The sequence below is a fragment of the Crocodylus siamensis genome, chromosome 15, assembly GCF_052110815.1.
Source record: "Crocodylus siamensis isolate JL-2025a chromosome 15, ASM5211081v1, whole genome shotgun sequence".
NCBI classification, from domain to species: Eukaryota; Metazoa; Chordata; order Crocodylia; family Crocodylidae; genus Crocodylus; species Crocodylus siamensis.
In genome coordinates, this window is record NC_143409.1 from 13,897,308 (window position 1) to 13,921,950 (window position 24,643).

Sequence of the window (24,643 nt, forward strand, 5' to 3'; positions counted from 1 at the left end):
TCAGCAGTGTAATACCCTGTTTGATGGCAGGGTAGCTGTCCCACACCGAGATGTCTGCCACTGCAGCTATGCTGCTTCTAGTACCTTATCTCTGCATTACCCTGCAGTCTGAAACACAGAAATACCCCTAGACAGGCAGCCCTAGGTCTGAGCTCCTCCAAGCACCACCCAAGATTTCTTATTTTATGACCACAGCTCTGTACACTGCTAATTGCTGGAGCCAAGAGAGGTCTCCTTCTTGTTAGAGTGACTCACAAGATGACCAGGGAGTCTATCCTGGATGTCAATCCCAGAGATGCCTCAGACAGAAGGCAGCTGTGAAGGTGACACATGGAAAGGGCTCTACAGCAAGACGACTTGCCTGAGCACACACAACCAAATGCACAGACTCATCTGTCATGGACCGGGAGCACAGCAGCCAGAAGAACAGAAATGTTGCCTCCTCTCAAAACATACACTACTTCCTTCTGAATAGCGCCCAGCATGTTAGTTTCCAAAATCCATTAGGAAGTTAACTGAACAATACACTTACTTATCAGAGCACCAGAAAGACAAGGAAAGAAATACATTAAAGGACATTATAAATCTTACCCAGCCCACACAGTAAACAAACCCGTATTTCATCAAAACGCAAAAACCTTAACTCTGATATGATAAATGCTACTCTTTTTTTTTCCAGCGGTAATTACAAAAGCCTAAAAGGAACCCTTTTGGAAAAAGAAACAATTATGTACACATTAATGACACAAACTGAGCAGCCTTAAATGCAGGTCCACATAGAAGCACAGAGAAGTAGGGCTGGAAGGGACCTCCAGAGGTCATCTAGTCCAACCCCCAACCTGAAGCAGGATCAGCACTATCCAAACCATCCCATACAATCTATAATCTAAACTTGACAGAAGTACTGTCAACCCTGACACAACACAAGACATAGCACCCTAACACACCACAGGTAAAGCAGAAGAACCACAGCAGCCAGCACCTGCTTCTATAAAAGGTTATTAGCATACCCTTAAGAGATCCCAGGGAGATCCCACTTCCCCCTGCTAAAGGAAGGCAAAACCCCCCACAGTCCTAAACCAATCCAACAATAGGCAAAATTTCTTCCTGGCCACAAATATGGTGATCGGTCTGAGCCTGAGAGAAGGGGCAAGACCTTCCGCAGCCAGGACCCTCTGGCTTTAAGTCTCTGTACGAGCGCTGGCAAACTTCAGTCACGATCCCCAGCCTTGGCTGTGGCTAACACGCAATGCCTCTGAGGAAGGCTTAGAAACACCCTGACACAACACATGTAGTAGCAAGAGGAGGGGGAGAGAGCAACCATAAAAACCCAGAAGTATGGGAAATACCCATAGTAAAATATAGACCTAGCCTTTCATAGTGATGGAGAGTCCACAGCCCCCCTGGCAGTCTACTGCACTGCCTCACTGTCTGCACATCAAAGAAGTTTTTCCTCACATCCAACCTAATCTACTTTACTGCAACTTCAAGCTACTGGTTCATGTACACACGCATACATGTATAACTTCATCGATTATATGCAGTATTACTCCAACAAAGCAGAAAATACTACTATTTGACCAAACGATTCAACAGTTGATTGATAAGTGCATTAAGTCATCATATTTCCATGAACTGGTATCTCTTACCGAAATAAAATAATAACATAAAATAAAATATTTAGATGCTACAATCAAAATAGCTCAGACTACACATTAGAGGACTTCTAAGGTCAGAGTTAAGTATGGTATATCCTAATGGAATATGCACTCCTCTAAGCTCTATATAAGGTTTATGCTGTGGCACTGTAAAATTTCTGATGTCCTTAATTACTTATAACCATGTTTTCTAAGTGCTTGGGTTCGGTAGATGGTCTGTTAAGCAAGTACTTTCGTTGTCACTTGGCAACTGTAACCAGTTTTCCAAGATGAAGCTTTTTGGTTTTTGAGTTCGCATCCTCTCTGTGCAGACATCAAGAGTCAAATATCCCCCCCACTGAGAAGGCTTCATTTATCTCCCTTTACCGGTAACATGCCCACGCTGACGGCAGCACGTGCCTGCAAAGTTAAAAGGGTGAATATTTTTGGAAGTTATCACTGGTTTTCACTGGAATGGCTGACAGCAGAAGACTCAAAGCAACTGCTCAACATACTGCTCTCCCCAGGCATGTGGACACAAGAGGTCTAACCAGTCAGTCCAGCTTTTACCTCCGGTCCCCACACCAGAGCTCAGGAGAGTCTTGTCTCATAACAACCACTCAGGCACATAATTTCAAATGTGTGATCTGTACACAGGCTGGGAATTCAGACTGCTGAACTCATCTACTTATTGTTCTGGAAAACAAAATACTGCAGCCCTTTATAGAGCAAAGATAAAGACTCCTGGGTTTGGTGGTTCCTTGGGACACCATCTAGCATGCTCAAAGTTCCCAGGTTGGCTGAGCATTATTGAATGGCTTGCCTCTTTCCTATACTGACTGCAGAGTCTCAGGCCCTATTAATATCCCCAAAGATGACTGGGCGGGGGGGATTTGATAACAGTTTTCAAATACCTGAAGGGCATCTACAGAGCGGATGGAGATAGATTATTTTCTGTGACAAGACAAGAAGGAATGGTCTTAAATTGCAGCAAGGGAAATTTAGGTTGGGTAGTAAGAACTTTTCACTATGGGGAAAGTTAAGCACTGGAACAAGCTACCGGGAGAGCATGTGCAATTTTCATCCTTGGAAATTTTTAAGAGCAGATGGAGACAAACATTTGAATGGCTGAATTGGCCAAGTCAGAGATAATCCTTCCTTGAGCAGGGGTTGGACTAGATCAGCAAATCTCAATCTGTGGGTCACGACCCAGAAGTGGGTTGCAAAAATATATGAAAGACTCATGAGAAAATTTTAAAAATGGATCAAACTTTAACAATGGATTCTCCCTTGAAGGAGGAAAATGTGGGAAACCATGGCTTTTCCCTTGCAGGCTTGCAAAGTTCCAGCCTAAGAGGGGCTGCTTAGGGCCGCCCTGCCTCGCACACTGGGGGTCTGGGGGTGGGGAGCAGTGCATCGGGAGTGAGGGGCACTAAGTAAGGACTGACCACTGATGTGTACAAATGGGTCCTGATCCAAAATAGTTGAGAACCACTGTGCTCGATGACCTCAGGAGGTCACTTCCAGCCCAACTTTTCTATGATCCCAGGCTTCTATGTCCTGAACCTCCAGAAAAAAGCATCGCAGGCCGGGCCCACTCAGATGCCATTTTAACAAGTCAGTAATTAGGAGCATAGCTGTCAGCCACGTGCCTGAAGCAAGGAAGGGAGATGTGTGTCTGCAAACCCCTGTTTGTTAGAAGTTAACAAGCTGTGCGGGCTCAGGCTGTGTGCTAGGGCCTGCTGCTGCCCCACCTGCAGACCCCTGAACTCCACAGAAAGGCAAACTTCCACTGGTTGCCTTAGGGCTGCTAATGAAGTGAGTGCTCATTACAACTTCAATCAAAGCTGGCCCTGTTATGAGACCCCTTAATCTGTCAACTGCCCAGCAGGCTTTCCTGCTGAGAGTTTGCACTTTCTCCAACCCCCCTGTCAGCACCCTTCTCTCCTTCACTGGCTCCTTCACTGTTTTCTTCTCCCCATGCTCATTTACCTTTATTTATTGCATACTCCATCCCCTGCTTCTCCATACTTGGCCTCCCTGGTTCACCCTGAGGAGTAACAGGATTGGCAATAACCTTTCCAAAGAGATGCAACAAAACTGGAGTCAGGGGGTGACTACTCACATGTAACGCAGATGAGGGTTCTTGGCAAATGCCCGTGGCTGGATATTTCGAAGTCCTGAGTTCTTGATTGTCCTGGAAGAGGATTTAAAAGGACAGTGATAGAGTAAAAGACTGAGGCTCACTAGGATTTCAAAGCCCTTTGCTAAACTTAAGGAGACGTCCATACAAATGAGCAACAGGCCGAGTGAGACAGCATCGGAGTGGATGCTTTGGGAGTCAGTGAGTACGGGGAGAGAAGGAAGCCTTAATCTCTCATTGTACATAACCTGGGTAAGGCTGCAAATCAAGAGCAACTTGGTTGCTTCTAATGCGATAAACTTTTCCCTCCCCTAGAACAGGCAAAATGCAAGTCCCCGCTGTGCAGACTTCCCCCATAGTCCCAGATATTCAGCCCCTCTACTGTTGCGATCTTGGCCTTTTCCCCCAATAGCATGACCACCGTATCTCAGTCTCAGATAGCAGTCTTCCCTGCTATTGCAGACCTGGAGTCCCACAACACATCTCTGGCAATGAGCCTCAAGCCAGACCTGGAGCCTCTGCATCCCTTGCTATTTCTGTTCCCTGAGTCCCTCTGGCCAACTGTTACAGAGATGTGTGATGGGCGTTTTTATCCACTTGGGAACCCTGTGTACACTTTACTGAAGGAAAAATCCCTTTTCTTTGAGCACACAGGGAAAAACAAGCCTTTTCCTAGCAGGGACAAGGACACTTGAGAAGGCTCCTCTTCCTCTGTCGCTCTGGAGAAGCTAAATCAGCACCATAGCCATGATTTATTAATATTCTTTATGAATAGAAATACCTGGCTCCATTGCAGCTTTCCTACATTAAATGAGAACGAGCAACCCAGCATGCTTACACTGTGGATTTCCTAAACACACTACTAGCAGGGGCTCAGTTTACAGGATGCTCAGCAATATACTCTCTCCTTTCCTGGCCTGGGGTCAAATGGTAGCTAATGCAGGCTTCCCAGTGAAATAGGCCTGGACAGCTTCAACTTAACCCCCTGAGGATGCTGGGTGCATTATAAAACCTCTGTCCACTACAACACCATTCATCTGCTTACGAGAGGAGCAGGCAGCTTGAGGCACTGGAAGGGGATTTGAGAGAGCTGGGTTGTATTCCTGGCTCTGCCACACTTTCTGAGTCCCTGGCAGAGCACAGCATTTCTGTGTACCTTGGTTTCCTGTCTGCAACATGGGGATTATCATACTTTCCTACCTCACCAGGGTATGATGCGGATACACACTCTAAAGACTGTGAAACACTTGGGTACTACGGTGATGGGAGCCATGGAAGTACCTAAATAGTGAGAAATAGCTGGTGCTTTGCAACTTTGAGTATCTACAGAGCAGTGCATGGGCCCAGGACTAGAACAGCAGGGGGTGAGATAAGTCAGGATTACTAAGAGCTGGCAGAGTTGTGGTGAGCTTCAAGCCTGCCTGCTCAGGGAGCCAATGAGGGCTGAAAAGTATCCGAAGTTAAAAGTCGGGGTTCTTCATTTTGGGCTGCCTGGCAGTAAACCATCAACCATAGCAGCCAGTCATTGAACATGCTCAAAATATCAAGGGGGCAGAGGTACTAGGACAAAAGGAGCAGTGCTTTCTTGCTGGAGCCTTCCAACCAGGCCAAAAATAGCTGCCTAGTCCCATCCCTCAGGCCTCCTTCTCACACACTTGGGTCATACTCACAGCCTCTGGAGTCCCGTGTACAGCTCCATGTCTACAGCATTCAGAGTCTGCAAGTTCTTCCAATTCTCTATGTGTCTGTGAAAAGGAAGGAAAAGCTCAGCCCTTAGCAAACCAGGTCAAGCTGGCCTGTTCCACACAGGTGCTTGACCCAGGCAGTGGACAGCAGCCAGAAAGCTGTCCCTACATTAGCCAGACCCACCCCCTTGCTCTGTCCTGAAAGGGAAAGGTGTGGGGATTAGACCTGGTTGCATATTCTATCCCCATGCTCCCAAACGTACGTGGTTTTCATAACACCAGGAAAATGAGCAATTTCTTGCATCACTTTTATTTCTGTTACTTGGATCCTTTGCAGGTAAAACTATCTCCTTTAGTTTCCTTCCACTCCCACCCTTAAATCTTTCACTAAGAAACCAAGGAAGGTATGCAGGGCTTAGCAGTTAATGTAGACCAGCTGGGAGGCCGACGTCCTGGCTTGTGTTCCTCACTCTGCCTCTGGGGCACAGTGCATCCTTGGGCAAGTTGATTCCCTGTTGCATCTCACTTGGCACATCAGTAAAACAGAAATCATGAGCAAAATTCTTGCAGAAAAAGCACCTGAGCCACGTTAACCTACTTGGTGGCTGAGCCCATGACAGCTGGTCATTTGATCCCTGTACCTGGTGCAAGAGAGGGGGAGGGAGTCTTCCAGTCCAACTGGCCAGCCAGAGGGGATGCTGCTCTCAAGACCCAAAGCTAGCACATAGTATCAGGGCTCAGAGCTTGGAAAGGAATTAGTGGGAACTAATGAATACTTTGGTGGAGAAAAAAAAAGCTGGAAGTAACTAAGAGATGGGAATGGGGAGGAAGCAGCTGGGAAGCTAGCAGGGGCAATGGGGAGCTTGCGGTAGTTAGGATGGGGGTCTGGGCCCCTGAGGAGTAGCAACTAAGGGAATAAAAGCTTGAAGCAGCTTTGGGAAGATGAAGGGGCTCTATGAACCCGAGCAGCTTGGGGACCTCAGGGTAGAAAGGGATGAGGCAGCTTCTTGTGGCCTCCCCTTTTCCCCACTACATGCCCTCATTTTAACCTCCCCCCCCCCGCCCCAGCCCCTCTCCCTCCCTGCCAGCACAGCTGCTGCTGGCTCCACTTCTCTGGGAGCTCCTCAACTTGCCCCACATCAGCAAGAGGAGCACACCAGCAGAAAGGCCAACATGAAACCTTGAATCAGTGTCCCCACCTGCAGCTGGAGGGAGGATCTGCCACTTCGCTCATGGATCAACCTGCCTGAAGGCAGTCCCACAGGGTGAGCATCTAATTCTCCTGCCCTGTCCCATAGCGCAAGAGTACCTCAAAGTCTTGAAGGGATTTATCCTTGCTGCACCCTGTGAGGGAAGGACCTACCACTGACACCACTGTGCTGATGCCAAACCACAGAGGGAACATATGACTTGACCACGGTCATATCAACAGTCAGCGTCAGCTCTCTGAATACAGTTATCAAGTCCTTATCCGACCAGAGGTTAACCTCTTCCTTGCCAAGCACTGGATAGTCTATATAGACCCTGTCCCACTCCATTACAGGACACAGCTTAGATTTTCATTGGGAGGCTGGAGCTGCAGGGTGGCTTGGTTGGTTGTTATATCAACTCCACAGGGCAGGAATGATGCTTACCCAACCAGTTAACAGGGTGGACTAGGCAGGGTCTTACTCTTCCTTGGCTGGGGAGTGTCGTAGGTGAGGTGGTGTCAGGCAGAGTTTGTAAAGTGTGTCTTTATTATGAGTTCCTCCTATGCCTGAAGCATTCTGGCAGGCATGTTACGGAGAATGAAAACAGAAATAGATCTGTCAGCACTGAATTTTTATTCAGTAAATATTAGAGCTGGTGGAAGGTGACAGATCGACAGCCCCAGATAATGGGGCCCCCTGTTAAACCACATGGTAGGAACAACACAGGCAGCAGCAACACCAGCACGGCATGCTTCTGGCGGGCCTGAACTCCTGCTCACGGGCTTCAACCCTCACCTGGTGGGACCCCAAGTCAAAGAGAGGTAAATGCATTCTCCCTGGCCCATTCTGGCCTTGACCTCTGTCCTGACATGGCCAAAGAAGAACTAATTCATGTTGATGATGATTTTGGAGATGAGATGAAATGGACCCTTATCTACCAGGAACTGGACTTCACCCACAAGCTCGCAGAGCATAAGCCACTCAACAGACCTGCACACAAACCTCGGCTGACCTGGAATTGCTGACCCAGAATGGACTGGCTCGACATGCCATTTTCAGTCCCTAGCACTACCCCTCTGCAAAACAACAGGACTATTTCTGCCCCATGTGATGCTTCGTGCACTGGAAACAGGAGGAAACTTCCCACTGGATGAGTAAGGGCAAAACACCTTCCACTTTTTATAGAAGCCTTCATTAGTGAAGCAATTTCAACCGGGTATGTAGATTGGTAAGCAAAGCTACTTCCCACACTCATGACAGCCATATGGCTGGGTCATAAGCAGACAGCTCGCTGGAGCCTCAGAGGTTTGGTCCTGGTCTGTTGGTAGCTTCCAGAGAGACTCAGTGAGGCAGTCACTTCTCTAATCTCTCATTCACATGCATCCTTAGCATGAGTCCCAGTAACTCACTTTCTGCTACGGGCTGTGCTCCATCACCCACAATACACCAGCCCAGTTTGGATGTTCTTTTCTCAGAGACCAAGGCCAAAGACCACCTTATCCAGAGCACAAAGATCCAGGTCAGCGTCTCATAGGAGCTCTACCCGCCAGGGAAAATCACCACAAGAGACCCAGGAGCAGCACTGGTGGGTTTCAGGAAAGAAACTTTATCACTTTACTAAACCAAGAGGGTATTTTATGCAAGGTCTAGAAGGGGAAGGAGAAGACCTCCCCACCTCTCCCATCCCAAACAGGGGTCTGTGTTCAGGCTTAAGTAGCACTTATTCTTCGAGAAGAAAGCTCCTCTAGGATGGAAGTTCGTGGACCTACTTCATTTGTTCCTCAAATGCTTAAGAGGGGGGAAAAAAAACTGAACTAAACTCCTGCGATGAACATGTCTCTGATCCCAGTGCATGCATCCAAGAAGTGCAAGGACCCAGAAGAGACACACATTTGATTTCCACATGTTCTGTAATTGCCTGCATATCCAGAGCAGTTAGCTTAAGGACACAAAATAAAATCCCAACTGGTTTTTGCATGACAGTTTAAGTTACAGTTCATCTTAAACTATCTGCTCATCAGCTTGGCTTGCCTGTGTTCCAGTGAGAAAGAGATGCAGGATATTATTAAAGCAATGATGCATTCACTGGCAACACACGTGGTTTCGGCAGTCACTCACAGAATGGAGGACCAGCTAGAAGGAGTCAATACAGAGCATCCACGTATTAATAGCAAAGGGCAGAAATGCAAGTTCAGATGGAAGTTTGCTGGCAGGCTTTCATGGGGGTCCCACAACTAAAACATACCCAGGGATGATGGAGGGACAAGCCACACTCGTCCAGGGCTAAATGCAGACTGACAATGTCACCACACCCCAACACAGTGTCAAGCCTGGAGAGGGACCCTCCACTGGGAAGGAACATTGTGGCAGGAAGCAGCCTTCAAAGTGCTTAGAGACTAAAAGGCATATACCAAGTCTGAAACATGAGGATCCAGAGCTTTAGGGAACAGGCTGAGCAGCCCTGCGATGAGACCCCAGGAATAAAAGACTGAGACCTGACTTGATGTGATCATAATGCTCATGCACCTTTTAAGAAACCCTCCAGGGCCTGTGAAGGGTGTCTAAGGACAAGTGGGCAAGACATCAGCTCTCAAGGATGCTGCTGTACAGCAGGGAAATATGCTGGTAGAGCTGCCTGAGGACCTGGTACTAAATTGCTGGTATGCTCTGGGTCAGGTTTAGGGTGCATGTGTCAGAGCTGTACCAAGGAAGCTTTAAAAAAACTCTCACAATCTTGCCTTTTCTGAGCATTAAAAATGTCCCAAGATAGATAAATGCAAGTGCCAACTGAATTGCACTGTGAGAACCAACCTCTGGCCACATAATTGAACATGACGGCTGAGGATTAGGAAATATAAGGCAAGATCCCTAAGGCCAGTGATTGAATCCTCCCAGCTCAGCACGGCACAAAACTCCACAAGGGAGTCAGTCCTGACAGTGACATCAAACCTGACTGCGTCCACCCACAAAGATAGTACCTGACCTGTATTGCAGCCTCCCAGCCCCTGAAGGCCAGAAGTGACCTCCCAAACCCAAATCGCCTTTCACATGTTATTAATTTATAGCCACGTTCATTAGACACAAAGGCAGAGGTGCGGACAAGCAAGTGCATACACACAGGGAAATCACAGATGGGAATCCCAAACCATAGTGTACAACAGGCCCTCTGGCTAAGGAAAGACTTGGCATTTCAGTCCATCCTGAATTAGGAATGTAAAACAGAGGAGCATCCTGGGTCATCCAGTCCAGCCCCCTACTACTGCAGGCAACCCCATCGCATAATCCCTTTCATAAACAGATCAAACCCCATTTTACAACTGATCGAGAATTTTTCCCCACTAATCCCACTGTAGAACTTAATTTCTTGGGTGCTTAAAATCCTGCAATATCTCCACTCAAAAATTACTCCTACCAATAGAAACCCATTTGCTCCTGCACTGATGCTAAATTTCTTTTCCCTTTTGGAAGTTTACCCACCTGATATATTTACATACAACAGTCATGTCCGCTCCCAGCCTTAATCTGTGAAGCTATACAAGCCAAGTCATTTTAGTCTCTTTTTCTCTAAGCACCCTAGTTGCCTCTCTCTGCACCTGCTCCCATTAGAATTTGTCTCTCTTGATCTTGGCTCATCAGCCCTGTCTCCAGTACTCCAGATGAGCTCTCACCACTGCCTTGGACAACAGTATTACTATTGGAATTATCTTCCCTGACACTGTCCAAGACTGTTTTCACAGCTGAAGACATTGGTTGCTCACATGTAACAACTAGTACACACGGGTCTTTCACCTCCTCAGCTCATGGAAGACATTCAGATTATCAGTCTTAAAACGCATGCTCTTGCCTTGCGTTACTGAATTCCATCCCATTTCTATTTCTCAAGGCCATTCAGTTCATGCTCTATGAAATCCTGATCCTCCACTGCATTAATAAAGCCTCCCAACGTCAGGTCATCAGCAAGTTTCATTAACACTTTCCTACTTTCTATGCCAAAGTCGTTAGTGAAAGTATTAAATAAGATCAGTCTCTAGGCTGATCCCTTAGGAGCTTCACAAGTAACTCCCGTCCAGCCTGAAATGTCCCCTTTCCACAGTCCCTACCATCATCTTTTTTTAGCCAGTTCTCTTACAACTGTTGTACAAATCCCACCCCCTCACCCCCAATCTTCTCCAGAATAACTGATAATTTCCTTTGTGGCACTATATCAAGTTTGGTTCAGAAGTGCAAGTAGAACAGATCTACCAGCTCTTATAGAAATGGTATCTGGTTAGTCTGGCACAATCTAATTTTGGTAAAACTATGCTGCATTATATCCCACTGTTCATTTACCTCCAGGTCTTTAGTTACTCTTTCCTTCAAAATTCATTGTAAAGCTTCCATACCATCAAGGTCAAGCTCAACAGCAGTTGCTGTTTGCAATACACTATCGATCCAGGATGTTCATGCCACATCACTAGAAATAAAGTTTCGCACTTCACCAGTTCACTACTGCCTGCTTCCACAGGCCCCTGGGAATAACACAGTAAGATGTTCTCACTTAACACTCATCTGTACATCTCAAATCACTACAAGCAGTTGCAGTCAGTAGGCAGGCAGGCATCATTTCCACCACCACCCACAAACAGACATAAAGGTACAGACAGAGGTTGGAAGCTGTATTTTCAAGTGACCAGTAACATTGGCTGCTTCATTCTGGGGGGTAAGTGCCTGCAGACTGGCTTTCAGCAGTGCTGAGCATCTGCATCACCAGGTAAAAGCAACCAGTGCCTGGTGTCAGCCCCTCTTTGGAACAGGGCTCCAGCAAGCGGTTCAAACTGAGCACCCAAAACAAGGGGCTGCCTTTGAAAACACTGGCCTAAGTGATGTGACCAAATCCCTGCAGCAAGTCTAGGGTAGAGATATAGACCAAGAGTCCGATGTCTTATATCAGGCATATACATCCCCAGGGTGATATATACTGTATAGTCTATACACATTCCAGGCATGTTTTACATTATATATGAGAAACGAGTTTCAAAATAGCTTCTGGCACTGACTTCCTACACAGCCTTGACTTAGCCACTTATCTTCTCTGGGCTTCACCTTCCCCCTACCTCTGCAAACAGAGAATAATATTTATCTAATTATGCACATTTTTATAAAAGCACTTTGTGATCTATAAACAAACCACAGAAAAACAAACTATGGAATATGTGCATGATCTCACACACGCAGTCCATTTATATCTTGCCTAGCCTGTAGGAGTGGCTTTTCATCGAGACACCATCATCTGCCCATGATGCCTGAGCAGATGAGATGGCCCCTTCCTAGATATGCAGCATCAGTGCCACGTCTGAGTTCAGATCCTGAGCCGAGAAAGCGCCACGGGATTGCAGTGAGCAAGCAGAGCCCAAACACAGGTGTGCACGCAGGGTAGAAAAGCAAGCAGTGTTTGACTGCGCTCTTGTAGGCCAACAAGGAAATTGATTTGTCATCTCAGCATTTCATGTCTAGTGATCCAGCCAGGAGCATTAGCTTTCAATTAACTAATATGTTTAGCATTATAAACAAACTGTCTAGCATGTCAGACCACACGGGCACGAATGTAAAGGGGAGAAAGAGGCCCTCTTCTAAGAGCATCAGCAAGCAGGACCTAGCTCTTTGCCTCTCCCCAGCTGTCAGGAGAAAGCAAGTCAGCCACCAGCTGCAACCTGGACTGATGGCTACTTGAAATGTTGATGGACCCAAAGGCTTCTTAACGACTCCCACTCCAGTACATGCTGAAACTGGTGCTCTGTTTGAGATGCTGCCACAAGGCAAAGCAGTGATTTCTTGCAAACCCCGCAATTAAATGGCTGATGAGTCTGTTGGATCTGCTGCAGCTTAGAGAGGACATGCTGGTGATCTGGGTCAGTTCCAGAGATTTCTGGAGATGTCACCTATCTATTGATCCATCTTAGGTACTTCAACAGCATCCACCTCTTCCCCCCCACCTCTCTTCCCCCTCCTCTCACTCACCTGCTTCCCTACTAGGGCCACTTCAATGGAGAGCATGCCTTGCCCTACCAGTGACACCACCTTTCCATGCCTGTTCTTTTAGTGGTGAGTAATGGTAACAAAGGCTCCCACAGCTTTTCACCAGTTCCACCTCTGCTACCACAGACAAATCATTGCTGCAAGGTTGGGTGGCCATACAGCCACCTGGCACCGATGTCAGGATGGAAAGGAAGCTAAGCCTCCAGCTTCCATCACAGGGGGAAAACACATGGGAAGCCAAGGGTTAGGATTCCTACTGCAATAGTGAGCACCATCGGATGCAAGATCCAGCAGCAAAGCCTGTGGCTTTATGCTCCACCTGAAAATAGCACAGTGCTGGGGCACTGGGGTCTGTAATGGTCCAGAGGAAGTTGCTCTCATGGCTCCTTAGAGCACCTCCTAGCACCTCACTGGGGCACTGGGCCGAGAAGGAAGGATGCTGCCTGTGCAGGCTCCCATGCCACTGTCTAGGGCTCTACTGGGGCAACGGGATCAGCAGAAAGTCAGAGGAGAGAGTGCTCATCCCCCACTCCCTAGACTCTAGTCCCCCAACAGCTTGTGCTCTCAGCAGCCCGCTGATACCAGTGACAGCTGAGCCGCCTCGCACAGGTTAATGCTACCCAGATGTTCCCAGTCAGTGCTAGACAAGCTTTTCCTTTTAATTTTCAGATGAGTTTGTGTCTGTGTGTGCAAAACCTCACAACTCAGAGGCTCAGTCCAGGGACCCGGGATCAAAGGCAACAACTGTGACAGGGAATAAATGAGCAATTCCTGGCAAGTTCCACCAGATCAGCACGGTGACAGAGCTGGCTCAGGGCACCGCCTCAGCTAAAGCCTTCCTCCTAGTTGACATCAAGCAGGGAGGAGGGGGGAAGGAGGCCTTTCCCTTCCAAGGAGGCTAGCAAAGACTCACAACAGAGTGACTCAGCCCCTCTTCCCTTAGGCCCTATAGCTCAGGTACAAGTGGCCTCTCTGAGAACACAGATCGCCACTTGCCTTCCCTGTGACTCATGTAACCCTTCCCCCTCACCTGAAGCATCATCTCAGGTCTGGGAACCCAGGGCTGACCCTCGCCAGGGGTTCAGAAGAAGCATGATGGATGACTTCATTGGACTCACCATGCCTAATGTAGATGCTCCTGTGAAACGCAGCACTCGTCCCTTCCTCTCCGAGCTTAGAGCATCTCTCACAAACCCAAGAGACGCTGGTCTGCACGCCTGTGCAGCGCTCTCCACTCCCACTGACATCTTTTTTCCAGCTAATGGTGGCTCCAAGATACCTGGCTAACGGTAGCTGTTTGTTCCGCTAACGAGGGATTGCCACTGGCAGGGCATTTATGAATCAGGACACCTGCTAGCTGAAGAAGAAAGCTCTCCCAGTCCAGCCACAGTCAAAAAGCAGAGCTCGGTGCCATTCTCCACAAAGTTGCTGTAGTTGTACCAGTCTAGCCAGAGGCTGGAAATTTAGATGTCCAAAGGATTTGCACATCTATGGCTTTCAGTGTCATTTTCAGGCCACCCAAAGCAGCTGCACAGCACATCTGGTACTCGGGACATTAATTTCCCCCTTGACCTCATTTTCTCCCAGGAAGGTGTAAAATGGAGGTCAGCTAACCTTGCTTGCCAGAAAAGCACCCAGACATAGGTATCTGAATAAGATCTTCCTCTTTCTTACCAGAGACCAAAATGTTCCTAATCACTGCTAGGGAAGAGGAAAGCAGTTTGTCTCGACTCCAACCATAGCTTACATACCCCATGAGTGAGACACAGAAGAAAGTCCATTGTGGATGAAAACCCCTGCCTCTGCATTTGCCCCCCTAAAATATCTCCCCTACGAGAGCTAAACAGCAGATCGTGGCTGTCAAAATTTTGCAGACATCTTTAACCCACCCCTGAGGACTCAACATGATTTTCTGAAGAAACCATAAAGAAATCAAGCCACCCTTATTATAAAGCACTGATCACACGCATTTAATAACTGCAAGCATGAAGGATGTAATTCCCTTAATATTGAAGGTATAAAAGTGAATCACTAGCTGAGCAGTAGGTGGAAGTGCATCAGAATAAATACTGATGAGGGTGATATTTTGCCCGTTAGAAATGTGGAAAACCCCTTCCCACAGATCACCCAGTACCAAAGAAGCTGGCATCACTAAAAGTTAATTCAAAGTTTCTGGGAGAAAAAAAAAATATTCCAGTTTACAGAAATAATTATTAGAGTAACCCTAGGGTGTAGTTGTGATTTGTCAAGGTAATGATCATTAAAATAACACGCCTCTGTATTTTCTAATCTCCTCTGCTAGACAGGCCCTTCTGGAGCGCAAGTGAGGGTGGATGCTGTTGAAGAGGCGTGCCCCGAACTCTGGAAACACAGCAGCTAAGCTGATCTTCCATGAACCCAACTTCACACAACCCCAGGTCCTGCACGGGACCACTTGGAGGAAGGGTGGCTCAGAAAGGTACCAAAACAAAGCAAATGGTGGTCATTAAAATGACATGTACAGGAAACCAACTGAGCCAGCAAGAAACAAGGCTCAGACTTGCACCAATGCGCACTCAACCAGACATGGCATCCAAGGTCTGAACAGAGTTCAGATCCTGCATCCAGAATGGCTACGTGTCCTAGCCGGCATTGCTTGCTGGACCCCCTGAGCAAATGGGCCTTGGAGGCTGAATTCCTCCAGTCCCATGAGAGACGGTCTTTGTGTCTGAGAGGGGAAGTACCTGGAAGAGGACCGCCCTGCTGCTGGCCTGGTACAAGTCCCCAGAGCTCTTAGCCTGCCATCCTTTCCCAGTACTAGACTCACACAGAAGGCTTAAAATTTCTGTAAAGAAACAAAACCAGAGAACTTTGCTCTTGGAAAAAGCAAAATGCCAAGGACATTTCCCAAAATGGTCTGTGGATGCCAAGGAGAAGGTCCAGTACATATTGACTATATGGAGAGAAGAGGGTCTCCACCTGTAGATGCTTCAGGATTGAGGCAGGGTCCACCTGTGCTTGAAGGACACGCAGCCGCAGTGCTACCAGCCTCCTGGGAGCTACTTGATACAACACAAAAAGGAAAGCAAGGCTCTGAAGGTCTAACAGCGCTTTGACTTCTGAGACAGTCTATGTACTGGGATGACTGCACACACTCCCTGCTGCCTCCAAAGGCTTCCAGACACCCAGGGGAAACCATGCATCATTCCTATGTTGCCCAGTTTAATCAAGGTAGAGATGCATCTTCCTCACTCCAACTTTCTGGGCAAGGGATACCAGGATGTTTCCTTAAATTCACATGGGGGCTTGGTCCTGAACTGAAGCTTGGCAGGCAGGAAGGGCCCACTTATTACTCAGGAGCGACCATGAAGGGGCTTCCAGCACAGTAATTAAGAGGGAGAAGAACAGCTACCTGCAAGTGGGTGCATTGCGTAAGTCCGTGGAAGAAGAGTTGCTGTCGCGGGCGCTCTACAAGGGTTGAATCAGGCACGAGGGTGAACACAAAAGTCTTTTCCTCCAACACTCTCTTCAGCAAAGCTTCTGAATTCTTCCACCTTGCCACTGCGAATGACTTCCAAGGATTTTTCCATATATATTGTGAACAAAGGCAGGGAGGATACAGTGGGCTGATCCCAAGACCAAAAACCTCAGCCATCTAGATATAAGATCCCAAAGGACACGCTGGGGAAACTTGCCCCGCAAAGCCCCACCATGGGTCACAGGACAACAGCGGCACCAAAGTCCAATCAGAAAAAAAAATCACAGGTACTGTTTAAATAAGTCCGGAGGAGCTCAGTGACCCAACATATGCTCCTTCTGGCACAAAGGCACGTTCTGCTGCAGGGGGGGCTGCTGCTGTGTGCAGCAGCCCTGCCTCATTTACAGGATCTACATAAAGATAAATGAACACAGAAGATGCTACTGGAAGACTAGCCTCTGTCCTCCACCCAAAAGGCAGAGGCCTAGCTACCCAAAGTCCCTACAAGTGCCAGCCGGAGTTAAGGTTCCCTACTTATTTTTTGTCAAAGGGGGTGGATTTATATAGAGAAATCAAGTGCCCCTGTGATCAGCACCTCACTGAACATCTACTGTCCCAGGACACGGGTGGGGAAGAGGCAAGGGTGGCCTATCAACCTACTTCATCAGCCAAGATCCTTGCCATGCCATCATTTATTTGTTCCTGTCCATCTTCTTGACAAGCCCGACCAGAATTCCTCCTCCCTCCCACTCACCACACCAAGTCCACGTCCTTGTTTAAGTCCTTGCTTAACTGCGGGTCTGGCGAAAGACCCACGAGGCAACTCGCTCCTGCAACCGGGCCTGCATTTCTGAGCTGTCTGAAGACGGCAGCCTGCTCCGCTGTGCCATGGAGGCAGTGCCAGAGAACGCTAGATAAAGGAAGCCCTCCCGCTGACACACTCGGCCTAAGGCTTTCCTGGTGCTAGGAGCACTACGTAGGATTTCTGCCTTCAGGAAAGGGAGAACAGGCTGGTTGAAAGGCAGGCAGCGAAGATGAAGCGGGGCTGGCAGCAGCGGCAGCAGCAGGGATTTCTTTAACAAATTCCCTCCTTAATTTCACGTCCTTATTACCTTGTTAGTGCCAGAAGGAACCAGGCCCGGGGTTCCCCAGTGAGAGCTTCAGGCCTGTGGAATCAATCAGCGCGCCGCACTGCCACCTCGTTCCCACTTGTACAAGGGAAGCCTCGTTTGCTAGGCACACGCTGAAACAAAGGCCTCGAGGGGAAGCAACGGGGAGCAGGACCTTTCCCTCACTCTTCTAAGACAAAAGCAGAGAGAACTGCTTTTGCCCCGCTGTTCCTCTCTGAAGGGGCAGAAGTTTGAGATCTGAGCCCAGGGCCGAGAACAACAGCTCCGATATGGGATTTCTGCTTCTGCCACCGACTCCCTGTGGGACCTTGGACAAGTCTCTTCACCCCACTCAGTCTCCCTGCTTTAGCACAGTAATTACCATAACAGACCTCCACTGCCGCAGCAGCGTGGGGGTGAACTAGCTCTTTACACAGGGCTTTGTGCTGGTGACGTTCTGCACAAGTGCCACAGGTTGCTATAAGCCAAATGCTACGCCCAAGTTTCCTGCCATCTGCCCCCAGTCCCAGCTGTGCCCACAACAAAGTGAATGCACCTGTCACTGGAACAGCTTATGGCTTTTCACAAATACTCTTTCTTCCAACACCCCTCAGCAGGTGGCAAGTGGCATCGCCCCCAACCAAAAGATAGGGAAACTGAGGCAGAGAGGACATCATGCTGCTCTATCTTGCACCCCATTTATGCATTTACACCTGTGTGGAAGTATGGAAAACCCTCCCAGAAGGGTGGACGAGCAGGAAGGGGATCCTGATGTAGGAGTAACTGGCACCCTGAGGGTGGACAGGCAGAGACCCACTGAAATGTGGCATCTTCTGTGGTGAAACACGGCCTTTACTAGGCCGGGTTTGAATAAGGGACCCCAGCTCTTATTTTAATCCCTGGTTCTGTCTCTGGTTGAAAGGACCTGACTGACTTCCCTGGAGACCAGAGTCAACTCCCTCTCCCCCTGAAAGGAGTATTTGCTTTGTTATTGTTGGCTAGGTTGGGCACGCACCTGGGTTTCTTCATAAAAGTTGTGAATAAAACAACCCTCTGCATTAGGGAAGGGAGTCCCTGCTGCTGCCTGGCTGAGACCGATCTGCTGTGCATCAGGAACATATGGGACGGTAACCATCAAGGTATTCACGTCTCATTAGGCTACATCTCTAGAGCCGGGATACAAGCCTGTTTTCCCTTGGGTGGCCATCTTGCTCGGGAAGATGACGAAATCCCAAGAGTCTCATAGCACGAGGCTCAAGACGAGATGCTCCATCTGCTTTCCAAAGGGTCTCAAAGCACCTCCAAAGCCCTCCCAGCAGCCAGGCCCACCCTGGCTCTGATGAAAGGATCTCTCCCCTTTATTCCTCTTACTCCTTTACACATGCTGAACGCTTGAGTACATGACCCCTGGGGTCGTCAAGGACATCATGGTGCTTCACAGAAGGACTGGTGGGCTGTCCCAGCCTCCTGGCTGAGCTCCAGCTCTGCTAATTATATTCTTCCTCATTAAACTCTCCTGGCAGTTTCAATTTCCTGTTCCAAACTGCTGTGTAGCATCACAGGGCAAGGTTTGAAAGAGCAACCATGATCTAGTCCAGAGATGGCTGCATTTCAGTGCCGGGGATGCAGTTCCTGTCCACTCTTGCAGCAGCAATTAATCTGGACAAGTAACTACTGTAGTTAGTTAATTGTCCCCAGGAAATACCATTGGTGCTGGGAGGTATCCCAGAGAACAGAGCTGGCATAGCCAGCGCCCTCCGTTTCACCCCGCAGGGGCAAGCTGGGACAGGAGCAGATGCCCTGAGGGGCAGCGAGGGCACGGCTCAGGTGCGCGGTGTGACAGCTCATCTGCAACACACGGACCTGTTCAAAGCCTTCGAGAAGGAATGAGCTCAAGCCTCTGCCAGGCCCAGAATCACAGAGGGGCAAGAGCACGTAAAGCTCCAGACTGCACCAAAAATCAATGCTAACGACGTGGAAGCGATGTCAACAGCATGGAGCTCCTCTGCAGTAGCAACATCAGCCTGGTGAAGTGGGGCTGAAGCTCATGCATCGGAAGAGCAGAGCCAGAAGAAGAGGAGGGGAGCGGGGATGGTAAGCCAGCCTCAGCTATGCAGCTGTGCCCACGCAGCTCAATCCAGCCCTCCAAGGCGTTTCCACGCAGCTCTGCCTCACACCTCAATCACCAGCCACAGCAACCTGCTACATCAGCCCAGCTGGCTCCCCAGAGACACGCTCACCCTTACCCACCCTGCACACCAACCCACGCGCACACTCGGAAATCCCGGGGCTCTGAGTGAGGCTAAAATTGGGAGCTCTACCTACACCCAATGTATTTATTATCCTGTACGAACTGAGATGAGACTTTCGGGGCTGTGCAGCCGAGCTCTCCCCTTCCCAGCGCCTCCACCGACTCCTCAGAGTGTGGAAACAAAGCTCAGAGCCGCGCGATGGGCACTTCAAAGGGCCTTTCTGCTTCCTTCATGACTGCAGCTCTTAGTAATGGATCCCAGTGCTCCCTCAGCCCACCTCGTCCTCCCATACCCCTCACCCTACGCGGCCCCCAGAGCCTGGCTCTCAGCGAGACTATTTCAAGCTCCGGTTTTCTCACAAGCACCACAAAACCTGAGGCCGGTCCCCCCGCCATGAGGCAGGGGAGATGGAGCCAATCTTTCTTGGACTTGTTCAAACTCCCCCCACCCCGACCCCCAGCACAATGCTGCTCAGAAGAGCCAAGGGGCACAGCTCTTTAAGAGTATCTGAGAGCTGCAAGGAGGCCCGCACAGGTCTGTGTAGCTTTGCAGCATTGCTACCACCAAGGATTTGAAGGCTGGAGGTTGTTCTCCACGATGAGGTTGGAGGAACCCAGGTTAGTCATTACCTACAATTCCTTTTATCATATGCCAACAGGCCTGACCCCTGAGCTCCTTCCCTGCATTACAAAGAAGCCACAGCTAGATTTGGGCACGGCTCTACAGTTAGATTCATGCACTCTGAACAATAAGATCCAGCTGCTGCCACCCATCTCACAGGGACAGGGTGTGAGGGGTGCTTCACCTCTGCCTCGGCCCATCAGGGGCTAAATGTAGCCTCTCGGAAAGATCAGATACTGCAGCCAGAAGCCTCCCGAAAGGGCACCTGGCATCAGGCGTTCTGATGCGGTGGTTGTCAGCTGGCTGAGCAATTGGATATTAGCAGCCTTTCAAGAAGATAACATTCTCATTTCCTGCAGCTTGTAATAAATCCTTGGAAACTTCAGCGTGGAAAAAAACCGCTCTATTTTCTGACTGCGCCTCCTTCCCAGAGCCCCGTACTGGTCAGTTCTTACTGCAGGGTGGTATACAAGGTCGCCCACGGGCTGTTGGCTTCAGTGTTTTGCAGGACGGGCATGGCTGGCTTTATATAAGGAGGCCCTGCTACACTGCCTTGCAAAGAATGACACAGCTAGGGAACTGTGGAGCAGGGGATAAGACAGACTCGATCAGACTCCCTCCTTCCCCGCATTGTACCTCTCACTCTTGCCAGCGTCCCTTTATCCAGAGGGCATGGAGACTCTGAAATGGGCCGCTGCGTTTTGGTAATGGTTTCGGGTCAAGCCAGCTCAGGAAACAGCCGACTGGCTTCAGAATGGAAAAATCTTCCACCCCCAGCAGAGAAGGGCCATACTCAATAGTCCACTCCCTTTATGGGCTCTTTAAGGGATCTATAACTACATGATCAACTAGCCTATATCCTCAGCCTCGCCCAGGGGAAAGATATTTATCCCAGCATTGTTGGTAAAGGACTATGCCTAGAATCCTGCTCATTAAAAGACCTGTAGCACATAAGCACAGAACTTGCTAATTTTTTAAATGTGCACTTTTAACAGGAAGGAGCTTTTTGCCCCCTCCCTCCCCCCCCCCATTTTTTTTTATCTGCCAGATATAGCTTCCCTCCATTCACTGGGTAGGGATTTTTTTTAATGTCAGTAGATGGGCAAAGGCAAGCTAGGCCAATGGCTGGAGCAGTGGAAAAAAGCACAGGAGGTGATGTTCCACAAACGGTGTCCATCCGATGGCCTCTCTTAGGTAAGTACATACCTAGGAAGTCCCTAATGACAGAGAGGCCAATCTATTTCTGAAGCCTTCCCACTGGCTGATGCTGAGCAGAGAGGTATAACATTCTGGAGAGGCATTCGAGGAATCTAGAGGTCATTTTGATTCATAACTGCAAAAGAGGGAACAAGTGGCACAGCCAAGCTCAGTCTCCCAGGCGCAGAAAGAGCAGGCGCCATCAAGCTGAAAATGCATTTACTAGGACACAGACTCCTTTCTGGTGCCGCTCAGAGTCACGGAGTCATTGCAACGGCAAGAGCAGACCCTCGTCGGAGGAAGTGCTGCAGCATGCTCCTGGGTCCCTTGCCAAGCCTCATTTAAATCCTGCTTTATTTTTTCGCTCTACGAGTCAGCTGTGTGACCCGGCCAGTCCCGAGGCCAACCCAGCTTCACAGCAGATCTGCCCCCTGCCTCCCAGAAAGTACAAGCCGAGCATTGCTAGAGGTGGGACGGACAGACAGGCAGACTGCAAGGGAGACGGGGGCAGAGACAGATGGACAGAGACCCGAGCGAGCACCGAGGGACGGCGGTGGCAGGGGGAGAGTGTCTGAGCGCTGAAGCACAATCTCTCAGTTGTTGGAGCCGGCTGGTGGTGCCACCGATGTAAAGACACATCCAGTGTTACTGTGGCAACGGCAGGCGTCAAAAGGCATTGGCACCGGACCAAAGGGGGGGCCGGGGCGAGAAAGCACACCCCTTCAAGGCAGCAAAGTCAGCTACCGGGGGAAGTGCTGGGGAGTCCAAGAGAGTCCGAAGAAAGGGAAGTTCATTCTGCCGGAAGAATGCAGGCATTGTCTCACGTCCGAGCAGAGCCGGTCCTCCGGGGGCTGGGGCTGGCTCGATCCGCCGCTCGCAACAGCTGGGAGCTAATAGCGCTCGCCGTGTGCCAGGCTGGGATTTGATTAGGGTTTCCTGCCAAGGCGGGGTGGCATCTCATGCCTGCTCAGCTCAGGAGGTCCCGTCAGGTAGAGGGAACAGCAGGTGGCAAAGGAAGACCCTCATGTGTGGGCTGCACTATTCACCCAGCAGGAAAAGGCCTATGGGGTGGAGTGACCAGACAGGCGGAGCCAGACCCCCTCTGTGCATTGAAATAGTGAATAACCCAGCCACCGGGTTCGATAGATTGGGGTGCCCAACACGGTATACGGCCCTGCAGATTGCTTCCCACCTGGCCCAAAGTCCTCAGCACCAACACCCCAAGCCTAATACCTGCTTATTCTTAAGTCCCCCTGACTGGCAGCAGACACCGCTAGCTGACCAAGCTCTCCAGCAGCAGAAACAAGGTCAGCGAGGGGGGATGCTACCTCGCCGAGGCTCTGCCAGCCTCCTAAGGAGAGTGAACAGAAGAACAGCCACAGGACACCTGCTAGCACTACGCTCAGACTACAGGTCTGGTGCCAGGCAAACTGGGAAGCCTCATCGAACAAGTCGGATGCAGGTTAAACGTCTCTGTTCAAGGCCAATGGGCACCCCTGGCCTGGCCCAAAAGCTGCCTGGCTGTCCCCTGTTGTGCCCTGCTCCATGGCATTAACGCGCTCATTCTTGCTGACTTTCCATGGCAGGATCCAAAGCTGTGATTTTTCACATCCGAGACCAAGCAAAGCTCAGGCCTCACTAGAAAGGCCCATACTCGAGGAAGGATGGAGGCTCTAAATCAGTCCCAAAATCCATGCCACACACCCAGCCCAGCAGGCTATGGGGGCCCATGGCCTTGCTGACACCCAAAACCCTCAGCTGGCATTTGAGGGAAGCAAATAAGCCCCTTGCCAAAAGCCTATTTCACTCAAAACAAAACCACTTCATCTGCTCAGTGGAGCCTCAACTTACCCATCATGTCAGCTAGCAAACTGGGCTGGGGGCGGCGAGGCAGTCCTTTGGCTCTGTTGGATGGGCTGCTGCCGGGTATGCAGATACATGATGTGCAAGCAGAGGCAGACACTGCTTTTTATAGGGCTCACAGCTTTCCGACAGACTTTTGCAGGCCCACAAAGGGCACCCACCCAAATGCAAGGCTTATAGATCCAACGTTTCCTGCATGATGCATACCCAGGCAGACAACAGAGCATCATGGTGTCTGCAAGAGAACATTCTCCTGAACGGGTGGCTGCCCATCCAAGATAGTCCTTTCCTCCCCCAAAGTCTCTGGCAGACTGCCGGGACCATCTCCAACAGGCTGAGCTTCTGGGATCATCTCCTCCAGCTCCAGCCATCCTGCAGCAAGTGCTATCCTTACCAAAGCAGTTGATCCCAGGCAAAGGGGACATCACACTTGTGCTTTCACGGCTTCCTGTTGCACTAGGACAGCAGGAGGTAAAAGAGGGAGAGGAAGCAAGGGGGAGGGAAAGAAGCCCTGAGGGATGCAGACCAAAGACCTAATGGGGCTCAGGGACTGTCTAGACTCAGGGTCCCTCTGTAACAGCAGGGGACACTGTGCTAAGGTGGAATAGGACATAAACTGCTGAGTTAGCTCAGTCCATAGCGGAGCTGGACGGCCTTCCAGAAGAGCCTTAAGAGCAATGCCAAGCCACTGGCATTCACATCTGGCCACTGTTATCCCAGCACCAAAGCAATGATTCATGCTGGAGTAGGATCCTGCTGGCTACTGGGGATCAGGCCCAGCCTACAGCACACTCAGAGTGCACGCTTCCAGATCCTTGCCCCTTTTTTTTGGCAAAACCCAACCCCACAGAACCAGCTGCCATCTTTAAACCCCTTGTCCCCTGTCCAATACTGCTTTTCCTTCAAGCTTGACTGATCTTGCACACACACAACAGGCTCATCAAGCCCACAAATGTCCTACCAAAGCCTTCATGCAAGCCCCCTCCCGAGCCCTCCAGACAAAGATCTCCTAGCGTTTCTCAGACAAGGCCCCGGCATCCAGTCCGACATCCCCTCTCCTCACACAGCAGCCTGTAACGGCCCGGAGCTATCACTGCCTGCAGGATGACTGATGTGTTTCTCGGCACAGGTAGTGTTTAGCTCGTCGCCGTGGAAAAAACGCAGAGATACCTCAAGTCTGAAATGTGCGGTGGAAACTCAGAGTCTCTTTGTGTTTATTAAACACTTTAACAGCTGGGTGGGAAGTATACATCTTCTCCACAGGGGCTGACAGCACAGCGCGTGCTACACCAGAATTTGTGCATTACAGCCATGCTCACAGTCATTAACCTCATCTCAGGGCTGGGTGTGCAGCAACCCCAGCCTCCTGCACTCTAGGAGGATTGCCCCCTCCTTGCCCCGTACCCCCATCTGCACTGTACGGCCAACCCCAACCTACTCGGGATCGCTGAACATCTGTATTCAAGACAGCCAT

At 49.7% G+C, this 24,643-nt stretch overlaps 1 protein-coding gene across 4 annotated transcripts in view; it reads right to left on the minus strand.

Moving 5' to 3' along the window:
* NTRK3 (neurotrophic receptor tyrosine kinase 3) overlaps nt 1–24,643 on the minus strand; it is a 298,100-nt gene that overhangs the window by 235,922 nt on the left and 37,535 nt on the right. For all 4 annotated transcript variants that reach the window (XM_090028540.1, XM_090028539.1, XM_090028542.1 and 1 more), the window contains exons 2-3: nt 5,451–5,525; nt 3,763–3,834 (exon numbers count right to left, since the gene is read on the minus strand). In XM_090028540.1, coding sequence (XP_089884666.1) covers nt 3,763–3,834; nt 5,451–5,525 — 147 coding nt within the window. The remainder of the gene's footprint in view (nt 1–3,762; nt 3,835–5,450; nt 5,526–24,643) is intronic.